This window comes from Vicugna pacos, chromosome 17, assembly GCF_048564905.1.
Source record: "Vicugna pacos chromosome 17, VicPac4, whole genome shotgun sequence".
NCBI lineage: Eukaryota > Metazoa > Chordata > Mammalia > Artiodactyla > Camelidae > Vicugna > Vicugna pacos.
The window spans coordinates 55068425-55093362 of NC_133003.1; the positions used below are offsets into that span (position 1 = coordinate 55068425).

General features: G+C 67.4%; 1 protein-coding gene across 2 annotated transcripts in view; it reads right to left on the reverse strand.

Moving 5' to 3' along the window:
• PLXNA1 (plexin A1) overlaps nucleotides 1–23842 on the reverse strand; it is a 44737-nt gene extending 20895 nt beyond the window's left edge. The window contains exons 1-10 of one of the 2 annotated variants that reach the window (XM_072942014.1): nucleotides 23646–23842; nucleotides 18056–19307; nucleotides 16199–16381; nucleotides 6345–6485; nucleotides 5518–5618; nucleotides 5193–5316; nucleotides 4957–5110; nucleotides 4743–4842; nucleotides 3423–3537; nucleotides 461–661 (exon numbers count right to left, since the gene is read on the reverse strand). In XM_072942014.1, coding sequence (XP_072798115.1) covers nucleotides 461–661; nucleotides 3423–3537; nucleotides 4743–4842; nucleotides 4957–5110; nucleotides 5193–5316; nucleotides 5518–5618; nucleotides 6345–6485; nucleotides 16199–16381; nucleotides 18056–19285 — 2349 coding nt within the window. In that variant the 5' untranslated portion in view covers nucleotides 19286–19307; nucleotides 23646–23842. Of the gene's footprint in view, nucleotides 1–460; nucleotides 662–3422; nucleotides 3538–4742; nucleotides 4843–4956; nucleotides 5111–5192; nucleotides 5317–5517; nucleotides 5619–6344; nucleotides 6486–16198; nucleotides 16382–18055; nucleotides 19308–22468; nucleotides 22702–23645 lie in introns of those variants that run through there. The other variant, XM_072942013.1, reaches the window with a different exon arrangement.
• Nucleotides 23843–24938: the final 1096 nt, after the last annotated feature.

Consider the following 24938-nt stretch of genomic DNA (forward strand, 5'->3'; position numbering starts at 1 on the left):
TTGGATTTGAGGCTCTCTAAATGTAGCTTTTTCTGGGCACATGTGCTGGCACGTGAGCACACTGGCTGCCACTGCCCGGCTGCTGTGCCTGGACACAGGACAGCTGGTGTTGTGGCCCTGACCTTGCCCCACCTGCCCTGGGGGCGTGGGGCAAGGATGGCATGGGGCCCTTCCGCACACTCTCCACCTGGCCCACATCCCACAGACCCCCAACAAAGCTGCCTCTGAGACGTGCTCTGTCCAATGTCTGGGCAGCTCTGGGTGCCACCTGCGGCCTGCTCACCCGGGTACAGCTGAGGGCTGCAGCCTGGCCTAGGGGACCCAAAGTGCCCTCTGAACCGGGCAAGGCAGACATGGCTACATGCTGCTGGTCAGCTAAAGCAGAAGCCAGATCTGAGGCTGCGAGGCGCTGGCCCACAGCACACGGGGTCCCTGGCCCCAGCTGCCCCACTGGCCTCACCGAGGAGTTCTGGCACTGCAGGCTGGAGCTGTTGAAGCGCAGGGCGGTGACGCGGGCCGGACTCCCTGGGAGGTGGAAGAGGCACTCGTACCCACGCTGGCCTGACTGTGGCTGCGGCAGGTTCCGGGCGGCCAGGGTGATGGGCTTCACCACGCCCACTGGCACGTAGATCTGGGTGGAGGGCAGGATCTGGGGGCAGTCCTGGGGGTGGCAAGGCTTCTCCTGAGCCTGGGCTGGAGGCTGGCGAGCAGGGCAGACCCCACTCTGGCCCCAGTCACAGTCTGCATGCAGCCTGAGCTTCCCCGGGGCAAGCACCGCCACACCCATTTTACAAATGGGCAGACTGAGAACCTCAGTGACGGCCAGCCAGGCCTGGTCCTGTGCTGCACACTGTGACCTGGGCGGGACCCCCCCCGAGGGGCCCCCTCTGGCTGCAGCCGAGAGGGCCTTGGGGGCAGAAGCTCGTGCACACTCTCAGCGGGCGGCGGGGAGCAGGTGAAAATGGCCAGAGTGAGCGGAAAACACCCTGGCCACCAGGGCCAGCTCCTCCGCAACAGCAGCTGATGCAACGGCCTGGCTTCCTTGCAGCAGGGCTGCAGCAGCCCAGAGAAGACGGCCTGCCGAGATCGATGGCCCGCGGAGGACGGCCCCTGGGAACGCTCCGAGCGCTTTAAATAGAGATGCTGAAAACAGGCTATAATCCTGGATCCTCAGAGCTGCTCCCGAGGCAGTGGGCCTGCTCTGCAGGGGTTTTCAGGGCCCCTGAGGGCACTGGGGCAGCAGAGCTGGCAGGGCAGGCCAGGCAGGCTGATCACTGACCGCTGGGTCTGCAGGTGCCCCGTCTCCACCAGCGAGAGGCAGGCGATGGCCACGTGGACACGGGCATCGGCCGGCACTCGGGCTGCGTTCGGAGCTGTGCTCAGGCTGCAGCCCCGGCGGGAGTCATCAGTGTGCATGGTGGCCACACTGACACCAGCACGGCCCCAACCTCTGGAAAGGCGCCCAGGCCAGCCCCAAGTCCAGGGACCCTCCTGCTGCCCCCAGCCCTTGGCTGACCCCCAGTTCCTCGGCAGCCCCGGCTCATCCTGGCCACCAGGGCCCTGCTGCCACTGCCCCCTGACCTCACACCTTCCCTCCACACTGACACCACCTCTCTGCCCAGAGGTGAGCGCCATCACCTGTCCCCTGTGGGTCTCGGGGCACAGGTTCCGTGCCCCCATCATGCCACAGCACCTTGTGACCCCGGCTGGAGAGAGGGGTCAGCTCAGGCCTGGCTTTGACCCCCCCCCCTTGAGTGGCCTGAGACCCAGCTGAGCTGCAGCCGGGAAAAGATGAGCAGTATGGACACAGAGGCCCCTCCCTGGGGGCCCGGCCCCCTGCACTCACCCATGCAGGTCCACAACTCTGTTTTGATAATTTCACTTACACTTTTGTTCTCTCAACCTGACTCTGTTCTCACACAGACCAAAGAAGAGTCTGGACGAAAACCCTCCACTCCCAGGGGCCCCTCCCCCTGTTCTTGGGGAGGCCGGACTGAGGCAGAAAGTTCCAGCTCCCAGGGCGGGCTGTGCTCAGGGGCACTCCAGGCCGGACCGCTGCCAGGCCGCCCACCTGGCACCAGCTGCCTCCCAATACCGCACGCCCAACATACTCTGGTCTTCCCAGCCCGAGACAACCGAGCAGACACGGGAGCACCAGAACTTCATCCCTTCTTGGGTGGGACGCCAGGTGACACTGGGACTGGGACTGAGACCCTGCGGTGTGAGCATGGCCCCAGGGGAACCAAACCAGAACCAGAGACAGGCAGGGGCAGGGAGGGCTCCCTGGAGACATCATACTCCTTAGGGACGTCCCCATGCAAACGGGGGCTGCAGTAGAGGAGGGCGCATCTGTGAAGTCAGTCTGATCCCTCGACCCCGGCCGCCCCTAGCCCAGCCCTGCCCTGGCAAACTTCTGCAGTGGCGCTCCACCTGCTCCTCCACGTCCCGGGCTGTGACGGCCCCAGACGGCCTCCCTGAGGTCCCCACCGGGCTACTAACCCCAGGGTGCTTTCCTCTGTTGGAGCAGCTCAGGTGGGGAAGGGGCAGAGATGGCTGGTGACAGGCCCCCACCCGTCAGGAACGCTCTGCTGGCACCTGGGCTCTTGGCATCCACCAGAGCCACTGCCTCACCTGGGGCAGTCCTGCAGTAACGGCACACCCACCTCCTTACTAGCCCACCAGCTGTCGGGTCAGCTGCCCACGCCGGTATTCCCGGCTCCCACACCACCCATGGTCACAGACACTGCGACCCCCAATGCCTGCGGTCCCATCTGTTCTCGGCCCACGCCCCACTGCCATCACGTCACCAGGGAGGGAGAAAACCAAGGCCCAGGGGGAGACGGTGGGGGTGGCCACAGCACAGGGGGCCCATGCTGGCTGTGCCCCTTGGCCCTGGGGGAGTCCAGCCTAGCTGCTGCCTTCAAGGCTATGTGGCCAGTGGGACTCACACCTGCCCACCCCAAGCAGCCAATGGGCGTGGTGTCCACTGCAAAGTCGAGGTCCAAGGCCCCACACTGAGAGTGGGACATGGGGACAGGGCCCCCCTCGGCCTGGTTCTCACCACCACTGCTCATGACAGTCACTGCCTTCCCGGCTCCAGTTACCACCTAATTACCACCAATTACCACACAGCCCTGCAAGCGATTCCAGGAATGGCCTGCACATCAACCTGGTGTATTTGCGCGTCCATGTGGACCCAGCCAGACACTTACTGCACTGGGTGGACAGACCCCACCCATCATCCCCTGCCATCTCTTTGGTCTGCAGCTCCAAGCAGTGACCACCAACAAATGCCACTGTCTGGCAAACACAACCCTGAGGACTTCTCTGTAGACCGTCCGGCCAGCATCCCCACCACCCTCAGGCCACACCCAGCTATGCTGTGCCTGACCCCCTGGACCCCTGCCCTCAGGACACGGTACCTCCGACACGTTGACCCGGCCCTCCAAGAAGGCACAGTCGGCAGCATTGTGCGTGCACACGTGGCGGTACTTGCACCAGTGGCAGGGGAAGGAGCCGTTGACGCAGGACAGGCAGCTGTAGGGAGAGGGCAGGGTGGTGGGGCTTCAGCCTGTGCCTCCCCAGGGCCACATGCCTGCTACTGTTCACGGAGCTGCCCCAGGGCCTTTGCACAGATCGCTCCTCGCTGCTCAGGCCTCCTGACAGCCAATCTACCTGCCACCCACTGTTGCTCCCCGCCTGACAGTCCACCCCAGCACCGACCGACAGAACCTTCCAAGGATGCACGTGTCTAAAGACAAGACTGTCCAGTGCAGTGACCACCAGCCACACCAGGTCATGTGTGACCATCAGCATTGGAACTTTGTTAGCGCAGCTGAGAAGTGTGTTTTAAATCCCACCTGGTCCTGATAAACTAAGATGTAAAGGTAGGTGGCCAGCAGTGGCTGGGGCTGGACAGCTGTGGTAGACAGCACCTCCCCAACCAGAACACAGGCTCGCCCGGCAGGAGCCTGTCTGATTCGTTCCTGCACACCCCCGTCTCATCATCCCTGTGGCTCCGTGTCACCCGCCGCTACCCCGCCTCTACAGAGACCAGCAGTCCCCCAAGCCTCAGAGCACGCTCCCTGCCCCGGGGTCCCAGCCCCTACCCGGGGAGGCCGGGCCCTGGGGTCATAACACCCAGGCCCACACTGGGCACCCCACAGAGAGCCAGGCGGGCATCGGTCTGCAAATCGGTCACCAAATGAAGACATGACTTCCTGTCTTCAAGAAACCAGACTCCTTGGTTCTGAGGTTGACCCTCCAGGCTGGGCACCTCCAGGTCAGGGGACTCCCTCTGCACCCAGTGCCCCGGGCCCTATGGGATGCACAGTGGGTCCTCTGCTTCTGCTCTTCCTCTGAGGCTGGCGTGCTTGCAGGAGACGGGAGACCCAGGGAGCGCTCCCCCGCCCAGCTCTCTGTGCTCCAGGGGCCACCCAACCAGAGGACCTGGCCCTCCTGCCCCAGAGCGGCAGGGGCCGAGTGCCCGACCCCTGGCTGGCCATCTCCGGCCTGGACAGCGCAGCAGCCTGCCCACAAGCTGCCTGCCCCTGCTCACAAGGTGGCTGGAGAGACTCTTCTCATGTGAATCAGCATACATCACACCCCTGCTGCCCCACTGACCACTGGGCCCCAGGCCCCTCCCATCTCCCTGGGGAGGCCCTGCCCTTGCTGGCTCCTCCACTCTGAACGCCAGGCTGTGCTGCCCCAGGGGACGTGTGCAGGTGGCCAGGGACACTCACGACTGGTGGACACTGCAGTTGTAGAAGACGAAGTCCACGGATGCAAACTTCTTGCCGGTCTCCTTGGACTTCAGGTAGAGCTTGACTACCCGCTGGTCTCCTGCACCAGCAGCACAGAGCCCATCACCATGTGATGCCCGTTCACTGTCCCAACGACCGTCTACCACTCCCTGCCCGACAGGAGGGCCCCCAGGCACTCCGCCCACAGCCTCACCCTGGCCCCGCGTGATCGGTGCCACCTCCCGCGCGGAGGGTGAGCGGCAGTGGATCCGGCCGTCCTCCAGGACGCTCTCAGACTCGGTGAAGTCCTCAAAGGAGCAGTTGACTCCGGCCGAGAGGTCGGGCACGTTCCAGGCCTGCAGCACCAGCTGGGCCGGGCGGGAGGTGGGAGGTGCGGTGAGCGGGGTCCGGCCCCCCTCCTCCCTGCCCTGTCCTCGGGCTTGCACTCACCGGAACACGAGACATGGTGACCGACACGTTGCGTGGCTGCACGGTCAGCTGCACGCACTGCAGCAGGTCCGAGGCGAAGCGCTGGGGCTCGTCCGCCCGCTCGCAGGCATCCTGACGTGAGCAGCTGTGGGTGGGGGCACAGGGGCTGGGCTCTGGCGGGAGGCCAGGGGAGCCCCGGCCCACCACCCCATGGCACTTGGGAGGCTCTACCCACACCCCGTCCTGACTGGGGCCAGCTGGGCCCACGGTCACTCAGGTCCCAGGAAACCCAGCAGGGCTGCCTGGCCTGGGGCCCTCCCACCCTCGCCGCCCCTAGCAGACTCACATGCTGTGCAGGACACACCAGCCGCAGTGGGGGTCCCGTGACCCCAGGCACAGCTCACATGACGGGTACTGCACGCAGCTCTCCACGGGCACCCGCGTTACCTGGCAGGAGGGCCTCGGCATCAAGTCCCAGCCCTGCCCACCCCTGCCCCCCACACAGTGGAGACCCCTGCCGGGCCCTCCTCCTGCCTGGGGGTTCAGGGCCAGTCCTGAGTGACCCTGAGCCGGCCGGTCGGGGCAAGATGACCAGGCCCCTCAGCAGCACATCAGCACAGAGCACTGCACAGAGAGAACCCACAGCTCCGTCCAGAGTCCCTCTCGCTGTCTGCACCTGAGCTTCCCAAGAAGGCCACATGCTCTCTGACCCCAACCCTAAGTCCAGAGGCAGACAGAGCCCTGCTTACCCCAATCTCACCGGCTTGGCTCTGACGCACTAAGAGGTGGAAAAACCCGACAGCAGGAAAGGGACAAAGAAGAAGGTCCTGGCCCCCTGCTCTGCCCATCTCCAGCCAGCCAGGGGGACACCAGGGTGGCTACGGCTGGCTCCACAGCCTGGACTAGGATGTGGTGCACGGCCTTGACCAGCTTGACCACAGCCTGAGGCCTCAGGGCCCCAGATGCACCCTAAACCCTCCGACGACACCACTGCCCTGAAGACGACCTCCTGCCAGCATCCAGTCCTGTGGACACGCAGCCATTCAGGGAGGTGGGAATTCCAGGCCCAGCCTGGGGAAGCTCAGAGGCAGCCTGGACAAAGGGCCAAGGGTGGCCACGCCCAGCTCCCCGGGGGCCAGCCCCACCCACCGCCTCCCGCAGTACCACACCCACCTGCTTTTCAGTCATGGCATACAGGTACTGGTGGTCGGGGCTGAGGACCAGGTCACGCAGGATGGGGCTGCCCTCTTGGGCCACCACACTCTCGTAGGCCAGGGCCGGCCGGCCGCCGGGGTTTGCCAGGTCCACCAGGATCTGTGGCAGCAAGACCCAAGCGGGCCTGCCTCAGTGCCTCCTGCCCCAGCCCGTTCCAAGCTAAGGGCTGGGGCCTGGTGCCCACCCCCAGCCACCCCCCAGCCCTTGAAGAACAATGCCGAGGCACCCACTGCCCCCAGGGAGCCGGTGCAGGATCAGCTGCAGCCCAGTAGCCTGGTCCTGGCCCAACCCATCCACCAGGCGACCAAGGCCACAGCCCAGGGGTGGGGGTCTCCCGGGGCTGGGGCAAACCGCGGCCCAGCAACATGGCAAGCTGCACAGCCACACCCAGGGCAAAGGCGGCGGGAGCCCTGGGCAGGGGCCCCAGCTTCCCTGGGGCCAGGCTAGGCATCCCAGAGGAAGGGCTATTTGTGCAGAGAGAATAGGGGGCATGAAGAGGCTGCAGGGACGCAGCAGGCATGAGAGGCCCAGTGCGGCTAAGAAGGGAGGCCGGGAGCCTCCAGGCAGGAGCTGCAGTGAGGGGCTGGTCCTGCAGGTGGGGCCCGACAGGCTGGAAGTCAGGGGCGGGGTCTCATCTACATGGAAATGTACCCTAAACCCCAAACAAGCCGGGCGCTAATTAGCCAGCTCTCCTTCCCCACAGCTCACAAGGCTGCAAGTATTTTTAGTTGCTTTTACCAAACAAATGTATTTAATTAACAGAGAGACCCAGGGGGCTTTCCAGAGATGGGACTCGTGGGGCGGCATCCACCCAGCTTGGCGGCCGGGCAGGCTCCCAGGGCATGGGCGGGCCTTCCCTTCTCTGGCTGTAACGGAGCGCCCAGCCTACCTCCACCTCCACCGGGGTGGGGGGCTCAGCCCACACCCCTCCTCTGCACCCTACGCTGACAGGACAGGGCAGGTCTGACTGGCCAGGGACTGCGGGGCCAGGCGAACACAGGCTGGGCCAGCTCCGAGAGGGGCTGGGAGAGGGCAGCCAGCCAGGGTGGGGCGCTGGCTGGGCCAGAGGCTGCGGGAGAGAGGGAAGGGGGAGGGCCGCATTCCTGAGGGCCTCGGGCCACCCCCAACATCCGCTCAGCTGCCTCCCCGCCAGGCAGGCAGGCTTAAGTCAAACCAGACCCGGAAGAGCTGAGTCCGGCACTGGGCAGGGGAGGCAGCCACGGGGCCGGGCCTACAGGGCCTCAGGAAGGAGGCAGGGTGCCACGGCAGCCCAGCCTCCACACCTGTGGGTCGGGCCTGGACAGGACCCCACCTGCACCCCGCCAACCCCACAACCTCCCGCCTTGCTCTCACGGGGAGCCCACAGTCAGCTCCACGGACTGGCCAGGCCCAGGCTGGACGTCGGCCACAGGGCAGGGCCGGGGAGGCCAGCAGTCCGGCCTCTGCGCCCACACTGCCTGGGCCCCAGCCCCGCCCTGCCCCAGACACAGCCCCGTAGAGCAGCCTTCACCTCGGCACAGCGCCACTCCCACGCCAGAGCCGCTCTGGGGCGTGAAGGAGGGCTCCCGGGGACCGAGCCCCATGGCAGTCACCAACCCCCAAGAGCCAGCCACACAGGCCCAACGAGACCAGGCTGGACTGCAGCCAGGGAGTAGGGGACAGCAAGGCCAGAGGGCAGGGGATGGCCTGGGCACAGGCAGGGGCACCAGTGGGGACCCCGAGCTCCAGATCCAGCCTCAGCTCAAATGACCCAAGTCAGGGCCCTTCACGTTCTTCCCCCTGCAGGCGCCTCCCTGATGGGTGAGGCCTGCCCCGGGGCCTTGCCACTGGGCTGACCATACTCCTGGCCCCACGCGCAGGGGGCACTCGAGGGGCGTGTGCTGAGTTGGGATGCTCCAGGGCCCCAGCCTCCCCAACCCTGACCGCCAGAGCCACGTTGCGCTGCTCCTGACCCCCTCCCCATCTGGGCTAAGGGCACAGGCTGCAGCATGGACGTCACATCCCCTGCCCCACTCAGCAGGGGATGAGGGAAACATTGCAGGGACTGGGGCGGGGGTGCGGGTATTGAGAGGGTGGGGACAGGAGCTCAGAGAGCCAGCCCAGGGTCCTGGGGAAGGTGGGAGGGGCAGGTGGGCCAGCCAGGCTGCCGAACGCCCCAGCTCACGGGCCGGCTGGGGGACCACAGACACAACAGGTGGCTCCCAACAGCTGTGGCGGGGAGCACGCTTGTCCAGCTGTCCATCCGCCATGCACCCATCTGTCCACCCACCTGCCAGACACTGGGCAGCCCCCGCCCTTAAACACACAGAGCTTCCCCATTTCTGGAAAGCAGAGAGCAAGGGGGCATCAGGGAGGCACAGCCCACAGGCCAGCAAGTGGACACGCCCCTCACCATGCTCTGAGCAACTGCGTCAAGGCTTAGCCAGACCCCGAGCGGCTGGGAACAACCAGTCCTTGGGACACAGGACCTGTGTCGCACAGACAGGTAAACAGAGGCCCGCAAAGACCTGCCAGAGGGACCCAGGGCACTGAACAAACCAGCTGCACCCAGGGGTGCAGGGTCTGCTCCAAAAGTGGGGGGAGGGGTGCAGCAGGCCGCCAGGAGGTGGCACGGGCCAGGCAGCTGGCAGGACAGTGGGACACATGCCCGCAGCTCGCGTGCCGACGCCACAGGCCCGCTCACAGCTGTCACTCAGGGCCACCAACCTGGGGCGGCCCACCCCAGGGCAACTGGGCCGCAGGACACACAGGAGATTCCCACAACCCCAGCATCCTCCCCCGACCTCCAGCTGTCAGGGCTGTGCTCTGCAGACCCTCCCCCAAGACCACCAGAACTTTCCACACCCATCTCCTCAAACCCAGCCGGGTCCATCCGCCATGAAGAGCCCATCGTGCCACCCAGACGGCTTGAGTGGAGCCATCCAGCCTCCTGGGCACGCCTGGCAGGCTGCATCACGCCCTCCCGGCTCTGACCTAGGCCCTCTGCCCCTGCCTGTGTCTCCGCCCAGGGTCATCCCTGCCCCTCCGTACCTGGAGGAGGCTCCAGGATTCTGAGCTGAGGCACAAGGGCTGTCAGTGCCCCAGGGAAGGGCTGGGCCCCAGGAGCCTCTCCCAGCCAGAACCAGGCAAAGCGCTGACCGTGGGCCAGGCGCCTACCACCACCTCGGGCCTGCCCCTCCCCACAGAAGGCCAGGGAATAGGGTCACCCTTGCACCCTCAGGCCAGCAGGCCCCTGAGGTTGGGGATACAGCAGACAGGGGTCCTGCAGAGGGACCCCTGCCCAAGGCCAAGGGGAGGCAGCCCCTGGCCCTGGAGGCCCAAGCCCTAGGCTGGTCCAGCCGCTGCCCCCGCACCCCTCGCACCGTGAGGCCCTGGCCAACTGCTGTGGGCAGGCTGCTCTCGGCCCGGCCAGGTCAGCTGTCCGTCCAGCCCAGACCCAACAAAGGGTTCATTCTCTGGGCTGAGGGCGGGTTGGGGCACCGGGGAGGATGTCTGGGCCGTCCAGGCTGCTGGCCAAGGCCGGCACGCGCCCGAGCCGCCCGGAGGCAGGGGGCTGCGCAGCTAGGCCTCCGCCTGGGAGTGAGAATTCCCTGCTCTGCCCACCCCGAGATGGCGGCCCCCGTGTGCCTGTCTGCAAAGCGGGGGTGCACAGGCTGAGCTGACTCCTGGCCTCCAGACGGGTGGGGGTGGGGAGCAGGACAGGCCCTGGGTGGGGGCAGGCACAGGAGGGGGCAGTGGCCAGCTCGCTGGGACTTCAGTGCTGGGACTTCAGGGGAGCCCCCTCCTCCTGGAGATGCAGCTGCCAAACCTGCTCCCAGCCCCCCAGGAGGCAGGGTGGTCCTGGGAGGGGCTGCACAGGACAGGAGCCTCTGGCACCCTCTTCTCGCAGGAACTCCTCCCTGGTCAGGGCTCCTGGCTGATGCCCTGAAGGACCAGCTCCCAGACCTCTCCTCTCCCCGTCCAGGGCCACCACAGGCTCCCCCCTTCTCTGGCAGGGGGCAGGTTCTAGGCCCCTTCCTGGGTCCGCTCTCAGAAAGGCCAGGAGAAATTTGATACTGGAAAAGCAATTAGCAATTTCCTCTTGGCAGTAATTAGGTAATTAAAACATGATTTGCAGGAGGCCTGATGGTTCTAATTGAGCCAGACACACCTGTCAGGTAGGGGGTCCCAGGAATCTCATCTTTCCTACCAGCAATCCTCAATACACAGACAGGAAAGCAGGGACCAGCCAACGCAAGCAGTGGTCCTCCCTGACCCTCAGTTTCCTTGTCTGCTGACAGAAACCAACTCACAGGGCCGGGAGAATTAAGAGGCTCAGAGTTTCTGAAGGCGGGTGTGGAGGAGGTTACAGTGGTCCCAGAGAACCTGCCTCACTGCCACAGAGGCTGCACAAAGCTGGGCCGAGAGGCAGCCAAGTTCACACAGCCTCCATCACACGCCAGAGAAGTGGCCGGGCTGCCACTATGGCCTGAGGTGTAAGCATGCCGAGCCCAGCAGGCCGCCCGCTGTGGCTGGCAGCAGTGACCACCTGGCCATGTGTCCCTACCTCAAACCCAAGGCCCATCACCCACTCTACCCTGAGTGGGGTTTCGGCATGAGGAGATGATGCAGCGCTCTGTGCTTCTCAAAGCCGCCACTGCCGTCCAGCTCTCTGCCCCCAGCCAGGCTCCGCAGCCCTTGCTGAGCACCGGGCAGGATAAGCCTCGACCCCTCTGGCACTGCTCCCTTCCCGGCAGCGCACGAGCACCTCTGAGCTTGGACCCTACTGTTCCCTCCACCCAGAACGCCCTTCCCGGCAGACTCTCCAGACCCCTGGCCTCTTCTAGCCTCTGTGACCATCTCCTGCACTGTCCAGGGATGCGCACCCCAACCCCCATGGTGACGGGTCCTGGAGGGGGAGAGGCCCTGCCACTGCGGGTGGAAAACTTGGGTCCTGTGAGCCTGGGTGCACCGGGGGCTGGGCACAGGAAGGCCAAGACCCCCTGCACCCCAGAGTGTCATTCTTACCCAAGTGCCCGGGTGCCCACAGGGGCTGAGCCCGACCGGCCATACCCCAGGCTCACCGTGGGCAACGCCACTGGCCACTGTCGCATGAGCTCTCCTGCAGCACTGGCTCTGGGACAAGGGACTGGTCGCCTCTAGACAGACCCCCCATGGTGACTGAGAGGCCCCTATGCCCTTCTGGTTCAGCCCGCCACTGCCAGCCACACCCAACAGAACCAAAAGGACCACACCCTGACCCCCAGAACACAGACACATTGCAGGGCACCAGGCAACGCCGCTCTCAGGTTCTGGGGACCACCGCCTTTGGTGGGCAGGGCAGTGCAGCCAAGGGCCCCACAGCACAGCAGCCGAGACACCCCGGAAGCAGGCAGCTGGGACCCTCCACTCCCACCAACAGCTCCCAGGGAGGAGAGCACCGCGGGGACCCAGCCATCAGCCACGAGCAGGGCCGTGGGCGACCGCTGACGGACCACCCTGTCGGCTGCTGCCCACGCCCCCTGGTCCTGGAAATGGCAACATAGAAACATCACATCAGCCCAGAAAGAGGGGACACCGTGCAGCCATGTGAGCAGAGGACGCCCCCACGCACAGGAGTGACCACCTGCAGTTGCCCACAGGGCAGAGGTTTTAAGTCCCACAGGGCGCTGGGCAGGAGAAGACGGAGGACGTGCCATGTGGCTCCTGCCACAAGCCAGCCCTCAGGGATGGACAGTCAGTCAGTGAAGTGACCCCTGGGAAGGGCAGTGACCAGGAGGGGGCTTCGAGGGGACGGGTGTCTGCTGTGCTCTCGTGGGACACTTTCCAGGCCACGCACCTTCCCATGGGTGCGTCACACTTTAGTGTGCCTGCTGGTCACAGACCAGCCACACACAGGATGCCGGGGACCACCCTGCCCCAACCCCGCCTGCCCCTGGAGACCGTGTGCATGTGCCGAGGGCTCACGACTTGGCGCCATGTGCAGGCTGCCCCCAGGAAGCTCCGCAGGCGCCAGAGGGCAAGTCACTCGAAACCAGCACTTTGCCCAGACATGCAGGAGCCCACAGGGCCCAGCCCAGTCCCGCCAGCATCTCTTGTGAGGTCAGCACCCCGAGCCCCACAGGTCCTCCCCCGCTCACCTCCTGCACAGACCTGGGCTTGGGGTGCAGGGACCCCCACGGGATGCACCAAGCAGGTGGTCGGCCTTGGGGTAGGGAGGCCCTGAGTGGGGATCCTGAGGAGAGGCTGCACCAACACCCTGAGGCTGGGACCCACCCCAGGCCACTAGACTCTCAGAATCTCTGAGTTTCAGAGTCCTGGAGTGAGTGGGGGGTGCCATCTTCCACAGGAAGCTTCCAGAGACAGAGGCCCCTGGAAGGTAAGAAGTGTTCCCGTCCCCGGCAGTTCAGGCCCAGAGCTGCACACAGCAGGCGCTCAGCACCGACACAAAGCACTGTGCCTGAGGGGACGGTGGACAGGCCAGCCCAGGCCCCCCAGGGGACAGCACCACAGCCACAGCCTGGGACTGCCGTACAGGCAGGAGTGTCCGCCCACTGGTGGGCCCCGCCCCCAGCCCCCCAAGGGCCCATGATGACACAGCTCAGGCCCCCGGCCACCACCTGGTGGCCCGTGGCATGCTTGGGCTGGCCCACGAGGCTTAAGATGTAGATTTGTAGCCAACAGTTAACAACCAGGAGACCTCACACAGAATACGGCTTTCCAGATTCTCTTGAAAAACCGGCTGCACAGGCAGACGGGGTGGCGCTCCTGCCTGGCAAGGCCACTGAGCGGCAGGACTGCGCTCAGACAGGGCAGCTGTGTCCCTTGGGGCAGCCCCCGCCCCGCAGCGGGGAACAGCCAGGGCCTCTCAGCAAACCCACGGGGCAGGGATTCCCCAGCTCAGCTCTGAGAAGGCCGTGGGCGGCGGAGGGCAGGGGGCGCACCCACAGGCGGGAGTCCAGGGCCTGTCGTCCCCCGACCCGCCGCAGGCACCTGGGCTGGCTCTGGGACTCACACCGGGGCCTGGGGGTCCCTGGAGGCAACAGGGCGGGGGCAGTGCAGGGGGCACATGCAGGGCTGGGGCTCCCAGGGGGTCAGCCCAGGAGAGCGCCTGCCTCTGTTGGGTTGGGGGGGCAGGTGGCAGGCAGGGCCTCTGGGAGTCAGGGGCACCCCCACCAGCCCTCAGTAGCTCGAGCTGGCAGCTCTTGAGCTGATCGACTGCAACTTTACACAACACTGTTTGGAGGTGGCCGGGAGCCAGGCGCGTCCCGAGGGCTCCCGGGTTGCTTTTTAAAGCCCAAGAAGGACCAGGCATGGGGAGGGCCTGTCAGCACAGAAGGCCTAACCTCGGGTCAAAGGTGGGTGGGAGTCCCCAGGCGCCGGACCCCACACGCCAGGAAGACAGAGGGCCGGAGGCAGGGAGGTGGTGCCCATGGCTCACGGCGGTGGGGGGGGCGGGGAGGCTGAGCCGGCCTGGAAGGCAGGAAGGCTTGGGACTGAAACTCCAGAGAGGGAGCCTGAGGGCCCGCGGAGCGGAGGCTGTGCGGCCAGCAGGCAGGGTCGGAGCTGCAGCCCTCCCTGTCCGGCCCCAGCCCCTGGCCCACAGCCGCCCACCCCAGGCTGGGTCAGGGCCAGGACGGCACGGGAGGGACAGGGAAGGGTGGGGGTCTGTTGCCGCAGGCAGGCCCTGGCTGAGGAGAGGCACTCCAGCAGGGAGCAGCGCCTGTCACCGGGCGTCACGGCCGGAGATCCAGCGTGGGGACCCCTGGGAGACGGAGGGGGCTGTGGACAGAGGGGCAGGAGAGGGGACACCCCTTCCTCTGGCTCCCGCCCGGCTCTAGGTCTCCACCTGCAGCTAAAGCTGAGGGCACGGCGGGGCTCAGCGTTCCAGCAAGACTGGGAGCGAGCGACTCGCCGCGGGACGTGAACAACCTCATGGCCCTCCATGTGGGAGGTGGGCGTGGGTGCAGGGGTGCAGGGGGAGGTCTAGGGGGTGAGGGAGGTGCGCCTTGTGGGAGGGCCTCTAAACCAGCTGTTCTGATCCCCCAAATGACAGCCAGCAGCCCCTGGGCACAGCTGACCCCACCCCCCAGAAAGGGGACCGTCCACTCAAGTGCGAGGGGCCCTGCCCGGTGTGCCTGGGGTGGACAGGGCACTGGGTGTAGACGCCGGGGAGGAGCAGAGAGGGGACCTCCAGCTGGAGCCACCTCCATGGTCCCCACTCGGCCTTGGTCTCCCCTCCAAGGGACTGGGGCAGGGAAGAGGCCAAGAGGCCTGGGGGGTGGGCAGTGCTGGACGAACGCATTCTCCAAGCCTCACAGGGTGGCCTGTGGGCAAAGACAGTGCCTGGCCACCAGCCCACCAGCCATCAAAAGGGCCATTCCCAGCCCCAGGAGTCTGGCCTCCGCCAGGTGACTGGGTCAAGGGCCCCCGAGGGAATGTTTTCAGGCAGCTTCTCCCACAGACCCACCTAGGCGGCTTGTGCTGCCTCAGGCAGGCCTCTGCCAGGCACAATCGACTGACACGCACCCACGGGGTCCAGGCCCCTCTCCTCTGCTCCCCCAGCCCCATGTGCCCTCCTGGGGCAATGGGTGGAGGGACCTGTGCCACAGTGGGGGGCCACCCGCAGGACAGGAGAGCACCTGACCCCGCGGCCAGAAGGGTGGGGCACATGAGAACCAGCTCTCAGGGCACAGGGGCTGGCCTGCCACCACCCACTGGACCTCAGCCGCTGTGAGCAAAACCCCACAGCGCCTAGCCAGGGGCCCCCGGTGCCACCCGCCCATGCAGCCACGCCCACACTCCAGGCTCCACTCATGGAGGGGAAGCTGAGGCTGGGGTGCAGGTCCCTCCCCAGAGGTCAGGGTCAGAGCACAGTGAGACCTGATTCCCAGTGTAGCCAACACGGCAGAGATGGGAGACCCCCTCCCACACACCCTGGCACCAGGGCTGGGAGCTGGCAAGGGCCTCGCTGGCCCCAGGCCCGGCCCCACCCACAGGCGCAGGCCAGGCGGAGAGCTGTGTCAGCAGTAGGGCTCGGGACAGCTGTCATTGCGTCCTCCAGGCGCCGCCCCTGCACTGACCCTCAGGGCTCCCAGGCACCCCAGCCCTACTGCCGCCCAGGGGTCTTCCTCCACCGCAGGCCCTGGCTGGCCCCCACCAATCTAGTGGGTCTGGACTGACCCACAGGTGGCTGCCTCCCCAGGGAGCCTCCCTGCCCATCTCAGCCCGACACCTGCTGCTGGAGGAGGCAGCCTGGAACCACCTGAAGAGGCCCTGCCCCCCCAACCCCGAGGAGCCCACAGAGGGGCCCAGAAGCTGCCCCTCACTCTGCAGCCACCACGCTGCTTCCACACCAACCAGCAGCAGTGGGGGCGGGGGTGCCACCCTTGCCCTGCCCTTGGCCTTGCTGTCGCCGAGCCTGGCAAGGGCCTCCCGCCAGGGCAGAGTGCTGTCTCAGCAGACACTGGATCCCGGAGGGGAGGGGGCCGCGCAGGCTTGCTCTGTTCCTGCCACCCAGCCTTCCCCCAAGGTCACTGTGCGCCCTCAGAGAGCAGGGCCAGCAGCTCCAGGCCTCAGGGGGCAGACGGCCCCTCACCAGGCCCGACCCGCCCTCAGAGCCCCGACGCCCAGCCTTAACACGTGCCAGACACAAAAGCCACTCTTGGGGTGCAGGGACTGGGCCACGCAGGTCCTGGCCCCACGAGGCTCTGGCAGCGCCTGGACTGGCTCTGGGGCAACCCCACCTGCTCATGCGCTGAGTGGGCAGAGAGCGAAGCTGCCGTGCCCCCGGCTCTGCCCCCGCCCCGCCCCGCCCCGTCCCCGGGGCTGACCTTGCGGATGTGGCCGCTGCGTGTGCCTACGAACACCACAGTGCGGCCCCGGTAGTCGTAGGCGGCCACAGCGGTCAGGCCGTCGTCCTTGTCCACGAACAGCGGCGTCCCCTCGATGGTGACCGTGCCGCCCAGCGGCTGGTTGAAGTCCTGCCCGCAGAAGTCGTCGTCGATCTGCAGGGGCTGTGGGCGCGGGAGGGTGAGGCCCCGTCTCCCCAAGGTGGGCCCGGCAGCCAGCCCCAGCATGCCTGCTGATGGGTGTGAAGGGCCCCAGGGCGTCCTCACGGGTCTGCAGACGCGCACGGGGGCCATGGCCTGGGGGCAGCCGGTACAGACCTGCAGGTTCATGGGTTCCTGGACCCATTTAGCAGGCAGGGAAACAGGCCTGGAAGCTGCCCGAGGCCCAAGTGCAGGTGCCGGGGCATGGCCCAGCCCTCATACCCACCCTCCAGGGGGCAGCAAGCCAGAGGGGCAGCCTGGGTAAGGCAGGGAGGGGTTGGCCGGCTGCACAGCGACAGCCACACGGGTGGGTGGCCAGGGGCTCTGGAGCACGGGACATTTATCAAGACAGAGACAGGGTCACACCTAGACAGCGAGGGGAGGGCCTGCGGAGAGAAGCCTGCGGGCACAGGAAGCAATCGATAGCGGAGGTTCCGGAGAAGGGCCTGGGGGGCAGGGCGCCGGTTCTGGGCGGTTCCCCTGCAGCAGCCTGGGTCTGAGCTTTGCAGGGGCAGAGGCTGCAGAAGCAGCAGGGGAGGCAGAGTCTGGGCTGGACCCAGGGTGCTGGCCGGGCAGCCGAGAGGAAGAAGGAACAGCGGGGACAACGCCAAGGAGGGGGCGAGCCGGCCGCGGGCACCGGGCGTGCAGAGCGCGCAGTGACCTCAGCAACGCTGCCCCAGCCTCAGTTTCTCCACCTGCTCAGTGGAGACCTTTCTCCATAGGCCAAGGCGGAGATGGACGAGGCGCCGGACTTGCGCGCCCAAGGGCTTGGTCCAGGGGTGGCCACGCTTAGTGGCAGACGTGAGAAAGAAGGGCCGCCCCATGCTGCTCGGGAGACAAGCCGGCGTCCCTCCCAGGACAGAGGAAAACTGAAGCCAGCGCAGGGCTGGGCGTTCTGGGGCCACCGGCGCACCCCACCAGCAGGAGCAAGGGAACCAGGCCTGGCTCTGGAGGTCCTGGACCCCTGACCCCGAGCCAGCCTGTGACCCACTCCGAGCCTGGGGTCTTCCCTGGAGAACCAGGGGTCCTAATTCCTGGGGACGCCTGCGAGAGGTTCCCCCGAAAGCCTCTGGCCCCCGCGGCCCCACAAGGGCCGGGAAGCAGAACTGCCGGCAGTGCAGGCCCAGCCCCGTGCTCTCGGGCTGCCCCTAGGTCAGGACTGCCACCCTGTGCTCCTGGCCAGGCACTTGGGAGGGTGCAGGTGGAACCTCTCGGTGAGACTCTGAGGAGATGGTTTCCGGCGCCCACCTGACCCCGGTCGGGCCCAGCTCGCTGCTCACTGGCCGTGCACCCTGGGCAGGACACCCGACCTCTCCTCCACCCTGTCTGTCAAATGGAGACAAGACAGGGCTGGCAAGCGCCGAGAACAGCGCCAGGCATGTGGTCAGTGTTCCACCCAACGTCCACGGGGGTTGGTGGACCCCTGGACACAGTCACATCGGCCCGTCCTCTGAAGGAGGACAAACACAGCCTCCGAGCAGGCTCTGTGGTCAAAGGCGCCGGTGCAGCACCCACCCTGCAGACGGCACCTGGCAGGGGGCCGAGGCGCACAGTGTGGGCCGGTGCCGTGTCACGTGTCTCCACGGGCCAGGGACTGGGGGACGGGTGACGCGAGCAGACGGCGGGCGGCTCACTCACCGAGTTGATGCAGCCCAGCTCCTTGTTGAGCAGCCAGGGCAGCGAGAGCTTGCCCTCCCCACGGTAGCAGGACTGGATGCGCTCCTTGATCTTCTCTTTGACGGCCCTGAGCGTGAACAGGCACAGCACAGACTCCCGGGGCGGCTTCACGCGGTTCTTCTGGCCCTGGGCGAACACGGTGAACAGCACGTCCTCGTCCTCGGCCAGGCCCAGCTGGTGGGCCAGGGCGCGGCCGGGCCGGCTCAGGTAGGCGTCCTGCACCAGGCGGTACTCCACCCCCGCCTGCTCGCAGCCGATGGGGAACTCGACGTAGGAGTAGAACTTGGGGTCGTCCACGCACAGCCGCACGATCTTGGACGTGAAGAAGTGCTCGCCGGCGGCGTCGGGCGAGGTCAGCTGCGTGTCCAGCTGCAAGGTGAGGTAGTAGACGAAGTGCTCGCTGCGGAAGCTGTACACGTAGTAGATGTCGAAGGCCGGGAACTTGGACAGCGTGTCCGAGGGGATCTTGAGCTGCGAGGACACGAACTCGTCCTGGTACACGAAGCCGAACATGTCGGCGTCCTCTTCGTTGGCCATGAGCCGGCGGCTGGACAGCGTGGGGAAGTACTCCGACTTGCCGTCGATGGGCGTGCCCACGAAGAGCTTGGCCTGTGCCTGGCCGGGCGGCCCGGCGATCAGCACCCCCGCCATGCTGCCCGCCTCGCGCACGCCCGACAGGTAGTGCTCCTTGCGGTGGTGGGGCTCGCCCAGCTTGAAGAGGTCGTCCAGCCGCAGGAACTGGCAGATGCCCTGCGAGGCGCTGCCACAGGCCAGCAGGCGGTTGGCAGCCTGGTCCAGCAGCAGCAGCTTGTTGACGTTGTCGGTGCTGCCCAGGCCGTGCGGGCAGGACTGCACGCTGGGCGGTGGGTAGCACTTCTCGTTGTCCTCCACGGGGCCTGTCACGTGCGCCCGCAGCAGCGTCAGGTTCCCCGACAGCTTATAGATGCGGTTCACGGCGCCCACGTATACCTCGCCCGTCTGCTCGTGGACCACCAGATGAGTGAGGGCCCAGCCGTTGGCTGTGAAGGTGCGGAAGGCGGGCTGCGGACCCCCGCCTGCCCCAGGCGCGCCCCCCAGCAGCAGGAGCAGCAGGAGCAGCAGGAGCGGTGGCGCTGGCGGGCTCAGACATGGCAGCGGCATGGTGGGCTGCGGCCTGAGGCCCAGGCGCTCAGGTCCTGCAGGGACGTGCATCACGGGGCGGGGAGCCTCAGCCCTGCGGAAGAATAGGCGGGAGAGGGTGGTGAACAGCACGGCCCTCATCCTCGGAGGACACAGATGCGCCCACAGGCGCACACGCACGTGCTCTGGGTGCCCATCCTCTGCTGGGACGTTCCGCCTCCAGCAGTGACCTAAGCATCCAGGAGACACTGGAGGTACAGAGAGGGCACCTCCCTGGCCCGCAGCCCTGCAGGCATCCAGATCAAGCCCATGACCACGGCAGGCAGCACAGGACACCAGCCCAGTGACACACACGCCATCGCCGCCTGGGCCGCCCTAGCTGGGGAGGAGTGAGAGGGACCCAGAAGGATGAGATGGGTGACAAGGGCTCAGGGTCTAGATGAGGTGCCCCATGAACACCCAAACCTGGAGGCTATCACCTCCTGACTCAGATTCCCCAGCCCCAAACTCCCAGGGTGGGTGACAACCCCTCTGCCCGAGGCCCCAGGCAGCCCTACTGATGGGTACCGCCCCACAGCAGATGAGGACACTCGGGCAGCTGTTCTCAGCACTGGCAGAAAGCAGGCTGGGCCACACTGACCCTGGGGCCACTCACTGGCTGACCTGAGCGCAGCCTGGGAGGACTCTGAGGACTGACCCAGGAGCCCTGCTATGGGTACCTCCATCTCCCACCCCTACCCCCAGCAAACTGCTGCCCCCACATCCTGGGTGGCCCCATTTCCTCTCGAAAGTCTCATCTCCCCACTGCCCACAAGTCGGCAGCAGGGCCGGGTTAAACGTAGACCCTGCTTCGCCACAGCCTCGCGGCCCTGCCGGGGTCGGTCCTCTTTCCCAGCCTCGGTCAGAGATGATGACAGCTCCTCTCCCCAGGATGAAGGCTGGAAGGTCAGGGGTGCCCTCTCAGAGCCAGCAGGGGTCCTGCCCTGGCTCTGCTGGTCACGTTCCCAGATAAGCCATGGCCTCACCCCACTCTTGGACGGAGCTGACCACAGCAGCCCTGAGCCCCCACTGTGGGTGGGCACTGGCGGGGCTGCGCTCACTCTGCCCCAGACAACACCCCACGTTTTACAGGCAGGTAAGCTGATGTTGAACGTGTAGGTGCCTCCTGCCAAGCCCAGGCTGGGAGCTGGCTGTAGGGCCGTCTGTCCCAGCAGCTCAGGGCTCCCCGGCCTCCCCGGGCCCTGGGCTGGCTGGCCCCTCCGCGGGATGCTCTTCCCTCCCTGCCCACAGCCCTGTGCCTCAGCTGTCTCCCCAGACCCGCCGGCTGAAGGCACAGCCGCCCCTCTCAGGCCGTCACTCCTTGATCTGCAGTGTGCCACGTGCTAACAGTCTTGTCACACGTTGGTCCCGGATGCTCCCCACGCCAGAATGGCAGGTCCGCGGAGTGCAGAGCCTGGCTCTGTGGTCTCCCACCAAGGCCCAGAGGCAGCCCGGGAGCTTACACTCATAAGTGAATGAATCAATGGATGAATGAATGAACGGTGGGGTCCCGGCAGAGCTGCACCCACTCCTGCACCCCGTCCTCACTCCCCACACACCCTCTGCCGACTGAAAGCCCAAATCTCTGCAGGGGTTGGGGGGGGGCCGAGGCTCCGGAAGCGGGGATTTTGGCCAGGAGCCCACAGTAAGGGAGCCAGGCTGAGCTCCCAGCAGGCTGCCGGCTGCCTTCCCCGAGGGTCTCCACCCAGGCATCCCCAAGAACTCCGGCCACCAGGGACGTCCCAGGCAGCCAGGAGAGGAGTCCCCAGCCCCTGCTCCCGGCGCAGGAGCCGGAGAACAGGCTCCTCGCGGTGGCAGCAGGGCCTGGGCTGAGTGCCTGTGAACTCAAAGAAAACATGAATCACTCACCGTTTATCAGTTCAAAGCAGGCCTGCAATTACCAAGGGCCGGGCTTCCCCTCCTCCGGGATAATTATACACGTCTTAATGCAATTACGGGACCCACTTTTTATATTAAACAGGAGGGACCCAGCTGAAGAAGCACCACCCAGACTCCAGCCCGGCCTTGGGCCCACTCTGCCTGCCCCAACAGAGCTGCCCAGGAGGGCCAGCCCGGGCAAGGGCTGCAGCCAGGACGGGGGCCCATGCCTGTGGCGGGGTCCTCAGGACCAGGCCTCGCCAGGGCCGGTGAAGACACTTGCGTGACTTCCCGTATCTGAGAGATACGGAGCTTGGTCTCCGACAGACCCAAGGTCACCCAGCTAGTTCTGAGCACGCCTGCTGAAGCCTGGACTCCCACAGGCCTCTGGTCTGCCCAGGAGAAATGCATTCATTCCAAAGCCGCCGCTGGGGAGGACCAGGCTGGGCTGGGGGAGCGGCACCAGCAGAAATGTGCTACTGGCCGGCGGGGCACAGCACCGGCCACTGTGGCCCGTGGAGGCCCTTCCAGCTGCTCTAGAAGGATTGCACATGTGCTGGGGGGGGGGGGCAGCATGAGCAAAGGCCCGGGCTGGAACCCGCCGGACCACGCAGAGGGGTCGTGAGCGTGAACACAGCGTCTGGTGTGGCAGCAGGCTGGGCTGGCCTAGTCAGAGCCTGCCTGGGAAGGAGAAGCTGCCCTGGCGTGGGGGAGCGGATGGGAGGTGAGCAGGGAGACGGAGGCCAGCACACGGGCGGACGGGCTGGCCAGAGGCTCCACTCCCGCACAGGATGGGCTCAGCCATCCAGCGGAGCGTGGGGAGAGCGACAGGCAACCACCCCTTCCCTCTCTGGGGCCCAGCGGCCACCACCACTTCTTGCCTGAGAAACAAAGGCCCTCAGAGGCCTCTTCACAGGACAGCCCCAACCCCTGCCCCCTCCCAGCCCCAGATCCTTCTAGAGCTGAGACAGGTCGGGCGTGGGGGTGGAGAAGACGGCCGTCCTACCCAGTGGTCAGTGGTGCCTGTCAGCAATCAGGGCAGAGAGAGCTGCCCCTGTCACACCCCCTCCCCCAACAGAGGCCCAGGGAGGTGGTCCCCAGGCGCCTGCTCCCCCTCCCGGCAAGTCCCATGGGACTAGGATCTGGGGGCACTGAAGTCCTGCTCCTCAGAACAAGTGCTTGCACCTGGCCTTCCCTTGGGAGCCCTCTCCTCCCAGCCAGCTGCTCCAGACAGGGACCCTCCAGGGGGTTAAAACACGCAGGCCAGGACCAGGGGCCAGCAAAGGGCTGTCTGCTTTGTCCACAGCCCTCATGGGCCTCCCGCTCCCAAGTACACACCTCGGCCACACCGGGGCGGCCAGACCTCCGCAAAGCCGTCTCCTCTGCCTGAAATGCCCTTCCGGGGCCTCCGGGTCCCCCTCCCAGGCTGACTTGCTGCCTGACTCTGAAGCGGAATCACTGGTTTCTGCGTCCGCCTCTAGCACGGGACGGGGCAGAGTCTGGGCGAAGCACCTGGTCTCTCCCGCATACCCCAAACCAGCAGGGCGCCAGGGCATCTGGGGCGCCCTCCCCCAGGGCCAGAGTAGCAAAGCTGAGCCCCACCCCCGCGCAGACCCAGAGAACCGGCCTCAGCTTGGAAGGAGGTGGAGAGGCGCGGAGGGCGGCACCACCGGATCCCAGGCTCAGGGACAGAGGCTCGGTCCACGTCCCCTAACACACACACCCCTTTCTTTCAAGGGGCGTGGCCCCAGCACCCCACAGATGAGCCAGGGGCAGCTCCAGGCTCTAAGCAGCCACCGGAGCCCCTCTCGCCCCCTTCCCGGGCTGCCACTGGGGTCTCTGAGAGGGTGGGGGTCCCCAGAGCCGCGCTCCCCTCCCCGAGGCCACTCGATCGCGCCCCGCCGCCGCCAGCCCCACCGCCCACCAGGCCCGGGGCCGCGCAGTAGCCCTAGGAGCGGCCGCGGGAAGCGGCTGACCCTGGAGAGGCCCCGCGCGGGGCGGCGAGGAGGCCGGGCGCGCGGCTGGCGCACCGCCCCTCCCAGCCTGCGCGGGCCTGCGGGCCTGGGCCGACCGGCGCCCACTCCAGCCCCGCGGGCCTGCAGGCGCCAGAGGTCCAGCGCGGTCCGCCGACCCGGCCCGGCCGCAGGGCCCTCCCGACGGGGCCGCCACCAACTTTCTCCCCGCCCGGCCCGGAGGAGGCGGCGCGGCCCCGCGAGCGCGGCGGGCAGGGTCCCATCCCGACCGGGCGGGGACGCGCGGGCTCGGCGCCGCGGCTGCGCCCGGACAGGACTGAACCGGGCCGAAACCGCAGGGACACGCGGGGGCGCGGACACGCGGGGACGCGAATACGCGAGCCGCAGCCCCCGCGCGCCCCCCGCCCGCCGCCGGGCCGCAACCTCGAGGACGCTGCCCCGCGCCCGGACCCGGCCCGAGGCCGCCGGGCGCCCGGACCCCCGCCGGACCCCCGCCGGACCCCCGCCCGCCCCGCCGCGGGGAAAGTTGCGCCCCTACTCACAGGCTGCCCCGGGGCGCGCCCGCCGCCGGCCATCGCCGCCCGCCGCCCGCGCCGCTGCCCGCCCCGCCCCGCCGCGGGGCCGCCGAAGCCGCGCAGGCCGCCCAGGCCGAGGCCGCCGCGCCCGGGCTCCGCTGCGTGGCCGCCGCCGCTGCCCAGCATGAATGGGGCGCCAGCCGCGCGGATGCGGACCGGCCTCGCTCTCGCCGCCCGCGGAGCGCCGCGCGCATGCGCCGTCCGGCCGGGCCGGGCCGGGGCGGGGCCTGCGCGGGGGCGGGGCCTGCGCGGGGCGGGGCGGGGCGGGAGGCGGCCTCCAGGGGGCGCTCGGTCCCCGCCGCCCGCCCGGGCCCACCGGGCGCTTCAAAGGGCGACTCCGCCGCCTGGAGCTGCCCCGGAGTCCGGCCCCCGACGCAGCCGCGGCCCAGGACGGCCGTCCCGGCCCAGGGTCCTCTGGGGGCGTGCGGGGCCGAGCAGGGGCGCACCAGGCGGGGAGCAGGCCCTGGGGGCGGGCGGGGGCGGGTCTGGGGGGCGCGCGGGGCGGGATCGCGGGGCCCGCAGGGCCGGACGCGGTCAAGGTGGCTGCGCTCCCGCAGCGGCCCGGGGCGCCGGGAGAGCCGCCCGGGGTGGGGCGCGGGGAGGCGAGGCGGCAGGAGCCGCGGACACAGCCGAAGGGCCCGGGGCCTGTGCGCGGGCCCGGCTGGGCCCCAGCGAGCACCGCGGGGGTTGCGGCGAGCCGTGCAGTCACCCCGCAGGCCCGGGGAGCTCCGGCCCCTCCCCGCCTCACGCAGCCTCGTCCTGGTTTCTGAGCTGATCGGTCCCCATTTCCTGTGGGTCGGGCCACCTCCCCGCGCGTCCGGCGGGGCTGGCTTGCCGGGACTTCGCGCTTGTCGCCCCCTGTGCTTGTCTGGGGGCGTGGGGACACGGTCTGCGCGGTGAGGGCCGGGCCAGGTGGCTGACAGGCAGGCCGGCCGTTAGCGGTGCTCTGCGGTGTCCCTCCAAGGCGGTCTGACCCCCTGATGCCGACTGACGCCTTCCCCCTTGGGGCCGCGCAAGGAGCTGAATGGACATCTCCTGCAGGCTCGTGGCGGCGGCAGACCCAGAGGTGGACAGCAGGGTCACTGGAGAGGGGTGTGTAGCTCTGGTGGAGGATATGCCAGCGGTCTCCCCAAGCGGCTGCCCCATTTGCACCCCGGCGGTCCTGTGGGAGGGTCCCCACAGCCCCCATCCTCGCCCGCACCTAGTGCCCTCCCTCTTGAGTCTTTGCCTCTCTGCTGGGGAGCACGGATTTTCATTGTG